The 14,444-nt window shown below is 37.4% G+C and overlaps 1 protein-coding gene across 3 annotated transcripts in view; it reads right to left on the bottom strand.

Moving 5' to 3' along the window:
- The window catches only part of RXRA (retinoid X receptor alpha), a 1,663,729-nt gene that overhangs the window by 113,831 nt on the left and 1,535,454 nt on the right, over positions 1–14,444 (bottom strand). For all 3 annotated transcript variants that reach the window (XM_044058644.1, XM_044058646.1, XM_044058645.1), the window contains exon 7: positions 11,025–11,194. In XM_044058644.1, the coding sequence (XP_043914579.1) occupies positions 11,025–11,194 (170 nt within the window). The remainder of the gene's footprint in view (positions 1–11,024; positions 11,195–14,444) is intronic.

The following is a 14,444-nucleotide window of genomic DNA, read 5'->3' as shown; positions in this document are numbered from 1 at the left end:
TTTTTCATTTAGCTGCATTACACAGCCTTAAATATGAACCCTAAGATTAGAAAACAATGCACACAATGAAAAATTGCCATTAACCTAGAGTCTTAACATGAGCTTCCATCCTGACAGACAACACAGAGCTTAAAATTAAAACAACATCTAAAGAATGCATTCAGATGGTGTGTCAGTGAAGAGACAAGCTAGGTCAGCCAAACAGTTGTGAACGTGGACAATTTTAAGTACAGTACTAGGCTACTTAGTGGTAACTGGTTAAGGTGCTTACTTTAGAAACACAATGTGCAGGGTTTGATTCTCACATGGGGTAATTGGCTAGGCTTAAAATGGCCCAAGAGGGCAGTTGGCCTAACACTAACCTATGAATTTCAGCTCACAAAATTATGAAGAAAAGGCATTCACTGCTTTTCTTCAGACAGGTACTTCTGCATTACCACTTTAACAAGCTTAGAAGTAGAAAATATACCGACAAACGCATAATTACTTTATTGATCACTGCCTGCAAACACGAAATGGGATAAAGTCTACTGTCCCTAATAACTTGAGATGCAACAATGTCTAATTTTACCTAAAGGACTATCCAATCACAGTTTGGTTACCACTGCTTCAAACTGTTTATAAACCTTCTCATACACTTCCCCCCCCACAAAAAAAAAATTATGGTGGCAATATAGATTATAGTAAATGCTTGTACGAAACATACAGGGCAAGTTTAGAATAAAAAGGTAAAAGTCAAATTACTTAGTATGAGAATACAAGCCTTTTTTTTTTTTTTTTCCACAGCCGTTATATAGCTTGTTACGTTTTAGCAACAAGGTAGTCAGTTGGAAGACAATGCAAACTTTAAGCTGGCAAGTAACAACAGAATACTTAACACACTGTGCATCTGTGTCACATACACACACACACACACACACACACACACAATTACCTGGCTTATATTGTTTGCCTCGGTTTCCTTGGATGTGTAGTTATCTGATACAGATATTTCTGCCTCTGATCATGTCATGCTGACACAATGACGGACACCAAAAAAAACACCAAAAAGTTTACTTAACCAACCCATAACTTACACTCCAAATATCTGTGTTGGGTTAATTTTCCTGTACATATACCAAATTTTTATCTTTGTAAAAACAGTTAAAATGGGGTGTAAAAGTTATTCACTTGCTCTCCTCCAAATTGCATTCAACTTACAGAGTGATGGCTACGGACAGCCATTCGGACAGGATTAAATATTCTGTCCTGGAACATTAACTGCATTCAGATACCAGGAAAAAAGAAAATAATTCTTTCACCGGTTTAAATCAAATGCCAGTGCTGCATTATTTCAAAACATAAATATGAAAGTGCTCAATGGGAAACAACAGAGAGGAAATGGAATTGGATAATAACAGCAGGTAATACTCATAACAATAATAGAAGTGGCGCAGCCATTTTGGTTAAAAATCAGCTAATGCAATACTTCTTGAAACCAGGTTTGATAAACCAGGCAGATGATGTGACGTAGTTTTCAAAACTTCTGGCATCAGATAAGCATCTTCTCTATCAGACAACCATATCTTTCTTTTATGCATACAAACTCCATTCTCAAACCAAACAAATCCCAAGCCTTATAATCATTTTGTTTTAAAGTTTATACAGCATTATTATAATGATGGCTGCTGATTGGAATTATGTCACTGCAAATGCACAGAAGAAAACTTGTGTTCTGAAATATGCAAATCAATAATTTCTAAGGTAAAATGTGAGATGATGAAATCTTATGACTTACCCTCCTACGTTTACTCACTACTACACGAGTCTATGACCAGAATTGATTTATTTCTCATTTCTAGCATTTTACCCTGACTATAATATATTACGCAAGCTCTCCAACATTCTTTTCAGACTATTCTGAGTTGACTCTGTACACAGACGTTGCAAAATTATTTAGTGGTCATACTGGGAATGGAATGTGATGTAATGATTGTGATAATCAATTCAAAACTTCTCTCTCATTCACATAATTCGTCATTTTTTAATCAGAAGCTGAATAATTTTACTAAAGAAATTGAAGGAATCTCTCCTAATAGAAACACGCTCTGGGCTTTACTTAAAACTAAATTAAGAGGACACTATACTTACAAAATTGCATTCCTGCAAAAATTAAGATGTGTAAAAATAAGCAACCTTACTAAATCAATAAAGAAGCTGGAGGCTTATCTCCAGCATTATGATGACCCACACAAAGGGTGTGTTTGAAATTAAAGACAGACATATAGAAATAAGTATGGAAGACGCTTCTCAGCCAACACGGATTGAATCCAAACTTACCGCTGCACTAACTGTCGCATCTGACACTTCTCTTCAGTCTAGGAGGTGCCTCTGCTTTCTGAATATGCTCTGCAGGAGTATGTGGCCTGTTTGCATCTAAACTACTTTAAACCACAGACGTATTCACAGCAGTTCCACATCCATACATTAGAGCTAATAGCATACACAGAAAAGGCCTGGAGGACTGATGTTAAGGTACCAAAGGTTCTCTTGTAAGCACATATTATCCCAGCCGTCTGCTGTAAATCACTGTCACAATATGCTGGTGAAATGTTTACCCTGTAAGTTTTAAAACATTACCTTAGGAAATGTACTTGAAAGGATTTTCCTCAAGGCTACAATGCCATAGTAGCAGTGCTTATGACCTATTTGTGTTCCTTTTTTACTCTCTGTCATTTACAAAGTCTCTTTCATGAATCACGACAAAAGAGATGCTTAGTTTGCGATGTGATTCTGAGAACAGTTTAGTTAAAGGGAAGGTTACCTGACCTAAAACCATAACCCATCATAAACATTGTGTGTCACAATAACTCCAACAAATACAACTTCATCTTGCTTTAGGTTAACGGGAGGTACTTTGCTTCTCCACACAGTGACAAAGGAGCTATTTTCTACTAAAACAGATATGCAATGAAAAGGCTTTTAATATACCTAAAATAAAAGCAGGACTGGCAAGAGACGATAAAAAACAAATTTACTTCCAAAATGCAAAGAAACACAAACTTGTACACGTCGTATACAACACAAATCCAAATCGCAAGGTCAATTCAGTAAGCGCTTTCGTTTGGCATTTGCCAAACTTTTTCAAACTTGACCAACATCACTTCCTTAAATTAATTAATTAATTAAATGGGGCTTATAGGCACATAAGAGGGGTCCTTTATGATTTATTTATTGATGGTGATATTAGCATAGATGAATTTAATTATATGAATGTTGATCAGTCTAGGACTCCAACTATGTTTGGAATCCCAAAAATTCATAAAGAATTAAATAAACCTCCTTTTAGACCGATTACTGACGCCCAAGGCTCCGTTACTTATCCAATAGCAAAATTCATTGATAAAAGTTTGAAAGTATACATTTATTCCGAAAAACATTTATTAAAAGACTCATGGGATTTTTTTATCTATCATGGGCGCAACTTTATATAATGATAACGATATTTTTCTAACTATCGATGTCAAAGATTTGTATTCAGTTATCCCACATGAAACGGGAATGGAATGGTTCAATTTATTCTTAGAAGAGAAAGGTTTAACACAAAATAAAATTAATTTATTTGATCAGCTTTTAAACATTGTTTTACGAAATAATTTTATAATTTTTAATAATATAATTTACCTACAAAATGAAGGTGTAGCCATGGGGTCCCCATGTGGGGGCCTTTACGCGAATATAGTTATGAATATATGGGGAAAAGAATTTATATTTAAGTCTATATATTTTAATTAATGTAAATTATATTTGCGTTTTTTAGATGATATTTTTATCTTATGGAGTGGAAAGAAGGAAAATATAGATTATAAATTCAACAACCTCTTTTTTAAAATTTACAGCTTCAATAGATAAAGATTCAATAGCATTTTTGGATGTGCGGCTGGAAAAGGATTATTCTAATAAAAAATTAACATCAAATATATTTTGCAAGAAGACATACAGTAATAGCTTTTTGCACTTTAATAGTTGCCATCCTTACAGTCAAAAACGAGCCGTCTTAAAGGGCCAGTTTGTTAGGGCTTCCAGAATGGTGAGCGAAAGAGATGATTTTATCAGCGAATGTCTGAAATTATATGACATGTTTAAAAACAGAGGTTACCCAGAAAGGATGATAAATGAAGTGATGTCTGAGATAATAGTTAAGCGTGATAATTTGTATTTTAAACCATTGTTAAATTCAGTAGAAATCAATACACCAAATATAGTTAGAAATACTATCATGAAAAAATCAATTAATTTAAATAATTCATTGGAAAAAAATGAAACTATTGTAAGTAATATTGATGTATCAAATGTGTCAAAAAGTAAAAGTTTTTCAAGAAGTTTTATAACAACATATACTTCTGACAGTGCAGCTATTCGCAACATTATCTTGAAGAATTGGCAACTTATAGTGACTGATCCATCTTTACACAATTACTTTGATAGTAGTCCATCTATAATATATAAAAGGGGTATTAATTTAAAGCAAAATTTGGAGAATAAACATATCAATAATAAACATGGAAGAACATTTAAGTGTGGTAGATGTAAATATTGCCCATATGTGTTTGAAACAAATGAAGTGAAAATTGATGGTAAAAATATTCGATTAAAAGATAAAGCCAGTTGCATCACTGAAAAATTAGTTTATTGTGCTTTATGTTGCAACTGTAATATGTTCTACGTTGGAAAAACAGAGAGAAAGTTTAAGGAACGCATAGGTGAATATATTAGAGCAATACGCAATAAAAATTATTTAAATGCTCTGGCCAAACATATCAATACATACACCACACATTCGTTCAAATTTGTTGTTTTAGACATTTTAAAAATTAATGAAAGGGGTGGAGCTTGGCAACCACGCTTAGAGAAGCTCGAATTAGAGTGGCAAATATGGCTTGATGCACAGAATTGGCCTGGTATGAATAGTAATAGCGCTATAGCTAGTATTTTAAAATAGATAGATGATGGTTGATATAGTTATATTCATATAACAGTTTTTAGAATCATTATAATGTGTTATTTATTTATATATATGTGTGTGTATATATATATATATATATATATATATATATATATATATATATATATATATATTACAGGAAATTTATTAACACTGTAAGACATAGTAACTTTAGAATGCAACTCACTATACGATTTATGTCTTGGGTTCTAAATTAATGGTTACACTAATTTTTATTTTAACTTAATTTATTTTATTTAAATTATTTAATATATATTTGTATTACATGTTTTATTAGATGATTATTTATTTGAACACTGCTAGAATGTTATGTGCGATGTTTTTTGAAGCGTTTTTTGAAGCGTTTTTTGAAGCATCTTTTAATGATAGATTCCAGTTTAAGGGATTTTGTTTTCCGTTGCTTTAAACAATGAAGCTCAATTAGATTCATTATGACATCACTTCGTAGTATTTATAGAACAGGAAGCGATGTTGGTCAAGTTTGAAAAAGTTTGGCAAATGCCAAACGAAAGCGCTTACTGAATTGACCTTGCGATTTGGATTTGTGTTATATACGACGTGTACAAGTTTGTGTTTCTTTGTATTTTGGAAGTAAATTTGTTTTTTATCGTCTCTTGCCAGTCCTGCTTTTATTTTTGGTTGGTTGTTTCGTGGCGATTCTTATTGTCTCACTTTTAATATACCTCGTCTCCCTTTAGACATAGAAAGTATTCACATTCCAAATAATGTATGATGAATAATGCATTACGCAATATTCAATTTGCTATGAGTGTCTGGCAGTGTTACTGTTTCAGCCCAACCCATTTATTTAAAATTTCCCTCTGTACTACTGGCAAGTCTATGATTAGCCATCCACCAAAGTACAATCTACACCTAGTGATTGTCACTGCGTTTCAATTCTATAACTGTGGCAATCACACATTGGCTTTACTTGGTCTCTTGTAAAACACACCAGTAACAAGTTCTGCATTTACATACATCACTGTGATTACATTTCTTCACAATGTGTGAAAATAAAATGGACAATTAAACAAAAATATGGTCAACAAGCCAAGAATATTCAGCTACTCAAAAGCAGGGAATATGCTAATTTTTACTCACGGGCATTTCAATCATTTACATAAAAATATAATTTTCTTTTTCAGCATTCAGACAATGCATTTCTCTCAGAACTGTTTATCATACAAATAAAATGTGCTTCATAAGGAAAGAAAGCAGAATTCAGTGCCATATGAGTAGGGGGCAGTTATTGTATGCTCATGGGATGCAGTCAACTCTACAAATGTTGGCCAGGTTTAACAATGAAGCCAGATATTTGGTGTTCATCCACAGGTTAAATATAGGGAGCACGACTAGAAATGTCCACCATGAAAAAAAATCTGTCTTCAGTGTACCAGACTTTATTGAACTTTATCTGAATAGCAACGGTGAGCATGCACAAACAGGATCCAAATAAAACAGAAAGACCTTAGTGCATATAACTTCATTTAACAGTGAATTTAATAATACACATCTTGTCAACGATAGGACACTTGATTATTTATTTTTTGTTTACTATAATCCTCCAGTGTTAAATGGCTGCAAGTCTGCCTGTCTTCTGCTCCCCTGTCTTCCTCTTCACACCCCTATCCAACTATAAGTAAAAATATAAACATTTATGAAATATGCTGTTACAAGGTAGACAATGCACATAATGGGCCAGATTTGTAAAGCTGATTCAATACAGTGGAATACATCTGCTGAAAAATAATAAATGCACTGATTACAGCAATGTAGCACACTTCCTTAAATGGAAGTGGTCTGGTGGAACAATGCAAAGACCAAACAGCCACAAATTACGGCCTCAGAGAACCATGCTATACAGATTCCACATAATACAGTTTATGTATGCAAAGCAATTTGATGATGATGATGATATATGACTGTTGCCTGAGGCAGAAAAAGGGACAGACCAGTCACCAGGTCAGACCTCAACACATAGAACAGCAAATGATCTGCCAATGCACCATCTGGTCATTGTAACAGGCATTCACTCCACTGGGCTTTACTTGTGTGTAGCTACATACGATGCAGGCATGCAGATTTCCCACTACCACAGACAGGTTTCTTCTTATGCTGTTTATATAAGAAATGAAGACTAGCTACTTTCTGTACACTACACTAGCTGGCAATTCAACACTGGTGGTCACTCAACATATATAACTTCTGAAAGCGGTTTAGTTGATCAAAACTTCCAAATGTTGACATTTGTATTGTTGGCACACTTTGGTTGACAAAACACTTATTGGACAGGTTCATAGGTGTGTACTAGGATAATAGCCCTGGAGCCTTTACAAGCCTTGCCCAGAGGATTACCCTGGCATCGTGCTACCCGACCTTAGTTCCTAGTACCTCTGTCGAGTAGAGCCACTGGAGTGATCCCGGGGTGAACTTTCTATTTCCCATCTATTCATCAAGATTTCTCTTGAAGAGGGCCAGTGAGGTGCTCTGCTTGACATGTATGGGAAGTCTATTCCAGAGCACAGCTGGGCAGTCTCTGTGTTATGAATCTGTCCCTCCAGCATGTTCTGTTGATTGTGATAATGAGGTTGAGGTCTCTGGAGCATGTGGTGTGGAGTGATTGGGATTTCTTTAGATGTAGCATTTCTAACAGAGCTGGGTCAGACATGTCTTTGTAAGTCAAGCAGAGATTGCTTCTAAGTAGGCGATTTAAGAAAGAGAATAGCTGAGTTTTTTTAATCTTTCCATATAGGACAAGTGTTTAAGGCCTATGATCCTCTTTGTGAAGTATTTTTGCGGCCTCTCCAGTTGTTGCAGGTGTCTAGTGAAGTACAAGCCAAATACGGCATTGTACTCTATGATTGGCCTAATGAGAGAAGAGTAGAAGGAGACAATGACCTCTTTCTTCTTGGATGCAAAACCCTTAGTAATGAGATGCGCCACATAGAAGGACGTTCTGACCACAGTGGCAACGTGGTGGTCAAAAGAGAGGTTGCTGTCAACCTGTGTTCCCAGATATCTTATAAAGCCTTCTGTGTTCAGTGGACTACCATCAATGTGGTAATTCAAGGGAACCGGGTTTTTCCCAAGGGGGATGACAACACATTTTTTGGCATTGAGATTAAGGCCATGGTTCTGACACCAGTCATTGGTGTCATTGAGGCCTTTCTGTAGGATGTCAATATCACTTGTGGAGTTAATAATAGCTCCCAACTTGCAATCATCTGCAAACGTTGTCAGCCAGAGTCCCTTTGTGTTGGCCTGGACTTCAGAGAAGTAGATAAAAAGGAGAGGACCCAGGACCGAACCCTGTGGGACTCAACTTGTGACTGGTCAGCAGTCTGACTTGGAGTCAGCTACTTTCACACTGTGGGTTCTGTGAGCCAGTTTGCAACCCACCTAGTGATATGGGATATGGTGGTTGATACCTAGCCTAGTGAGTTTTTCTATGATTCTTGCGTGGGGAATGGTATCAAAGGCCTCGGCCAGATCAAGGTAGGCTGTATGAACCAATTTGCCTTCATTCACAGCTCTGGTGAATGACTCAAAGAAGTCGACCAAGTTGAGCAGGCATGATCTACCTTTCACAAAACCAAACTGTGTAGGATCCAGAGTTTGGAGATTCCCTATATCCTTGTTTATTTGGTCCATGATGATGTGTTCCATAGCTTTGCATATCAGACTCGTCAGACTAATTGGGCAATAATTCCCAGGGTCTGTAGTCGCTCCTCCTTTGTGGACAGGGATGACTGTAACACTGCACGATTTGGAAGGGACAAAGCCTGAGGTGAGGCTGTGACTGAACAGGGCACACAGGTGAGGTGCCAGTTCACTCTGTAGTTCATGTAGAACACAGCCAGGGATATTGTCAGGTCCCACAGAAGCTGTATTCTTGGCCTTGGACAGTGCTGTTTTAACCTGTGCAGTAGTAATACTGGGTGCCTGGCAATCTACTGGTATTGTGATTGGTCCTCGGGAGAGGGGTAAAGTTAGCAGTGAATCGGTCGGCGAGTACACTGGCACTATCTGTTGGCTCGGTATGGGAGGTACCATTATGCAGTAGCTCAGAGCAAATCTGGGTATTGCCGTGGAGATTCTTTACATAACTATAGAAGGCCTTGTGGTTGTCTTTACTATATGCTGCAATTCTGTTTTCATAGCTAGCTTTACAGGATTTGATTAGGGATCTCAACCTTTTGCTAAGGCTGATAAGGGAGTTTTTCCAGTCTTGAGACTTCACCTTATTCTGCATCAGTTTCCTCCTTCTGTTGTAGAGTTTGTTTATGGCTGACTACCACCAGATTGGCTTGCTTCCTTTTTTTTTTTGAGGAGAACGTGTTGGTTCTATTGGGTATGCTGAGATCCATGCATTTGTGTACGTGTTCGTACAGTGCATTAGTGTATGATTCGGCAGTTATGCAACTATTCTCCATTTGCAGAGGTGCTGTGAAGTTAGCCACCTCTGTTTTTAGGAGCCCAAAGTTACCTTTGGAGAAGTTTTTCATGATGGTTACCCTTGGGGGGGGGGGGGGGGATTTCCAAGGTGATTAGTTTGTGGTTGGATCTAACCAGGGAGGAAGTTGACTATTGGTGTAGAGCAACGATCACCCATGCTACTAATGACCAGGTCAAGGATGTTGCTACCTCTAGTGGGGGTAAGAACGAGCTGGTCCAGAGCATTGGAATTAATGAATTCTGGAAAGCATTGGGCAAGTGTATTGGTACACGAGTAGTTTTCCCAGTTAATGGAGGGGTAAGATGAAGTATGAGTGTGTTAGGTTGGTTTGTGAGATGATGGTCTCTGTGGCTGGGGAATGTGCTCCTTTGCTACTTTTTGGGGATTTTGCAATCCTGGAGTTAGCATATATGTAAAAAAAAAAAACTGGCAGAAGCTGTACACCAGAGGCACATAGTAAAAACCTGCATCCCCTTTTTTTTTTTTTTTTTGCTGTAGCATGTTGCAAGGACATTCCTCATGCGTGTGTAGTGACCTGTTGATGTCTGCATTGTCAACTTTTGCATGGATGTTGCTGTTGATATTTATTGTCTTTCGATTTAACTATGCACATATTTATATCATCTACATATAGATACACACATACATATTTTATATATGGGTCTACTTTCGTTCACCAAAAGTACACTTTACTGAATCTGAAAAAGATGATTCCAGTAAAGCGAAAGTGTAGTTTAACGAAAACGCGCTCTCTCAAAGTACATATCACCGAAGTACCAAAACAGTGTCGTATACCTAAAACACATTTTTACACCGCCCCACACCCCCTGCTAATTATATATACCATCTCCAAGATCGTACTACAGTGGGGACAAGGTACATTTCCTTATCCTCATTGTACCGCGATCTTTATCAACAAGCTCCAACTGCTGTACAGGTTCCACTCCCATTACAAGTGTAAATCATAAGGAAACAACACTGCACAAATGCATCATGCACTGAAGAAGAGTTCCGTGCTCGAAAGCTTTGTCTTGTTATTTTTTGTTCATTGTGCCTTCATTAAAGTTTTAGACATTGGACGCTGGACTTCTGTTTTTTTTTTTTATTTTGTTTAAGATATATTAAGACAAAGCCTACATATGACAGCACTCGTGTGCAACATGCCTGTTTTTTGAGGGAATGTCCAAAATGCACGATCAAGTTGTTTACTCCAACCTGTCACAGGCAGCCCCAGAATCTGAGACTCTCTGGGCTATATGTTAAGCATAGTAAACACATCTCCACATACGTAAGTAGATGCAAACACAGACCAATTTTTACTAACTTGTGTACACTTAAAAACTGTCTGCATTGGAAATTTATTTTAGAATAAAACAAAAAAAAATCATGCTAACTCCTGCAATTATCAGCTGTGTGCACTGCATAAAGAATAACAGATGCACAGTAATGGCTAGCAGCTCCCTGTATATATTTTATGAAGAACACACATTGCTGCCATCACCAATGAGGAAACAGGAGTAACATGCACAGTTACGGGTCATTAACGCAAAATAAGTAACCTACCGAACTTGGGGCCATTCCCATGTTTGCCTCAATGTAGGTTTCTGTCTTTGGCTCCACCGCAAGCTCTGCCTCAAGGATTTTCTCCACAGGCATGTCGTCATTAGCACTGCTTGTCGATTCTACCTCATTCTCATTTCTGTCCTTCCCTCTCTGCCTTTCTTCCTGTACAGCTAGAGAAGCACAAATTATAAGTGTCAGTATGTTTCATGCAAGTCCCCTAGACAGCTGTCAAAAATCCTCCGTCAAATCAGAAGCCTTTAAAAGACCCATTAAGTTTAAAAAATGCCCACGTTTGAAAATAATCTTTGTTTCCTTTCTTGGGTTCTCTCTTTGGCTATTTAAGAGGCAGCAATTTAAACTGGAACAAGCAAATTAAAAACAGTAAATCAACAATTTGCAAACAAATAACTTCTTCATTGGGTAACAGAAGCAGAGTACTATGTGATACTGAAGTAAGCAGTAGATGACACTGTTTAGCATCATTTGAAAATCCCTACCACCGCAGTAATGCAAGGTTAAAGGTCAACAAACAGTAAAATTTACTTACCTTGTCAGCAAATGTCACATTTCACTTTTAGTTTCTGTGCCCCAAGATTTAAAGTTTACTTCATTAACGTGTCCAACAGCTGTGCAGTGAAACCAGCTGCTTCTGCTAAGGCCTGATCTTTTGCAATTGAAATGTCATTAGGAGGTGACAGCTAAATATGTGATTAATTAGCTGCTGTATCCACCCACAGTACTATTAACAGACCAACACAAGACTGATATGGAAAGCAAAGCTGAAAGTCTGACTTCTGAACAAAGAAAATAAATAGTATTCGACTTTATAAAATGGGGACATCTTCCACATGTAATGCATACAAGTTCAAATACAAGTCAAATACTGATGAAATGCGTAATTGTTCACAACTATCCATACCGTACCAAACAGGGATTTCAGAACAGTACTGTCTTCTGAAGTTGGGTAAGAGAGTTAGAAACAGTAACAGAGTAAAAGAGAAGCAGACCTATGAGACAGGAAGCTAAAACAGACATTTTGAGTTGTTCAGCTGCATCAGCACAGACTCATTAATGAATGTGTAGAAGTCAAGATATCAGCAAAAAATACAAGAAAAGCCTGCTACACAGAGAGATACACCCATGACTGTATTACACATAATGTAGACTCATTTAGCAACCTGAACACTGAAAATGCCAGCTAAGGAGGAAGCCCGAGACTCAGATGCTGATGTTGGAGGAGAGGGTGATCCTATTCCTAATGCAGGAGCAGCACCTGTTGGTCAGATCACAGATGTGCCCTTAATTTCCAGGAAATGGATCATGAAGGTAAATCCAGCCAAGAATGTACCACATTCTAGTCAGACATGGCCAAGTGTGGAGAAGTGCACAAATATGCATGCACAAACACATGCATACACTCTCTCTCTTTCTCAAACACAATCTGAGCTAGTGTGGCAAGCATTCACCCATGCCTACTGGTCAGTGGGAGGCAGATTTAAGAGCAAGAGACTAACCGCCTGACTGACAGCATATCAGCTCTTGCCTCATTTGTCCTCCTGGATGCTGTGAAACTGTAGGCACAAATGTTTCTGTATAGGACTGAGGCAGGATTGGCCATGGAGAGATTATGAGGCTACAAACAGCAAATAAGTATTGTGACAAGTTCTGCAAAGCTCATGGGTGGCAAAAGGAGGCTGGATGGAGTCCATTTTGCTACACTTGACAGCTACTGCAAGCTTCATGGCCCAGGACACAAGAAAGGGCAAACAAAGTACTAGGAATTACACTAACATCATCAAGCAAAGGTGCTTCATAAATGAAACAAAAGCAATTCTAGCACTACAGATGGCTCTGGGATACAGTGGGATGATGTCTCATCCGAGTCCCACAAGCCAAAATTTAACTAGTGGATCCTGGTTTTGTATGACATGACAAGGGGATTGAGGAGGCAGGAATGACTGGGTACAGGTTAGCCCTCCCATCCATGGCACAGAAAGGAAGTTGAATTTGCTTTACAACTATCTGGTCAAGCGGAGGTGACGCAGCATCAGCATCACAATGGCTACGATGTCCACTATGGCGAGTGCTGCAGATGGTCAGTGGTGTATATGCGCCTGCGTCAAGCAGTACAGAGTGCTGCATATGGCCAGTGGTGTGTGTATGTGCCAGCACACATGCACACTAATGTGGGAGGACATGCACACTGCAAGGGACAGCAATTCCTGATTCACTGGTGTTTCTGTCGGCTGCCACTGGGGAGAATTAGGAAGTAGGTACATATGTTCTAATCCATGTTGGATGGTGGTCATAATCCACAACCCCCTTTTCACACACACACACACACACACAGGCACACACACACACACACACACACACACACACACAAATGATTCAGATGCAAGAAAGGCATGGAGAAATAATGGGCTAATTGTGGATGGTGGCTCTATGTTTGCAGGTTCAGAAGCAGAAAAAGAACTCAAACTGTGGCTAATTGTGGATGGTGGCTCTATGTTTGCAGGTTCAGACACAGAAAAAGAACTCAAACTGTTGTAGCACTAGAATTAATGTAAAGGGTTCTCAAACAGGCATAAACCGACAGATCTGAAAACAAACTGAAGCCTCAAGTGCATTTAGTCACAGTGAGACATTTTATGAATGTGTGTGTAATAGCACCCTCAGCTGCTCCTACGTCCTTATGACATTGCAATGAATGATTAGCACAGTCACTATTAAAGACTTCCAACTATTTATTTAGCAGTGTTCTTCAGTTCTGTTGAATTAAATCACCTGCTAAATTAATCGTTGTTACTGAAAAGCATTGTCTATGGTGCTTATCATTAAACATGTTCAAAAACAGATTACAAAATCAAATTGTAAAAAAAATATTTAAACCCAAAATGTAATACACTTCAAATACAACAAAAAGTAACTGAGAAAATAGAAATTTGCAAGAAAATTAAGTAAAGTTCAGTTACTTATTTCTCTATATTTTACAAGATTATATATTTTTTCAAATATATTATTTATTGCATTTTCCTCTTTTTAATATAAGAGAAAGAAATAACACAGTAAAATATAAGGACAAGATGTTTGCAATAAACATAAGATATACAGAACATATACCATCAGGGTTCAGTAATCAATATGCAGAATTAACTAACATTCAAACTGTTCACATTAAATTGTGAAACAAAGTCTACTCTGAGATATTTTAATCATAATAGAATCTGACATTAAAAACATTTCCATCAAGATATTCTAGCCTACCTAACTTAAATTGTATCTTGTACTATGTACACTATATACAGTTGGTATCACCTCAAAATGTTCATTATATTTACACTTCCTAGACATTTCCAATTGTAAGATGGGTACATGTTTTGGAATATTTTCTTTTATTTTTCCTTATTTACTTAGAGT

This window comes from Protopterus annectens, chromosome 16.part0, assembly GCF_019279795.1.
Source record: "Protopterus annectens isolate FY-2018-M chromosome 16.part0, PAN1.0, whole genome shotgun sequence".
NCBI lineage: Eukaryota > Metazoa > Chordata > Ceratodontiformes > Protopteridae > Protopterus > Protopterus annectens.
This window is presented reverse-complemented; position numbering and strand designations above follow the sequence as displayed.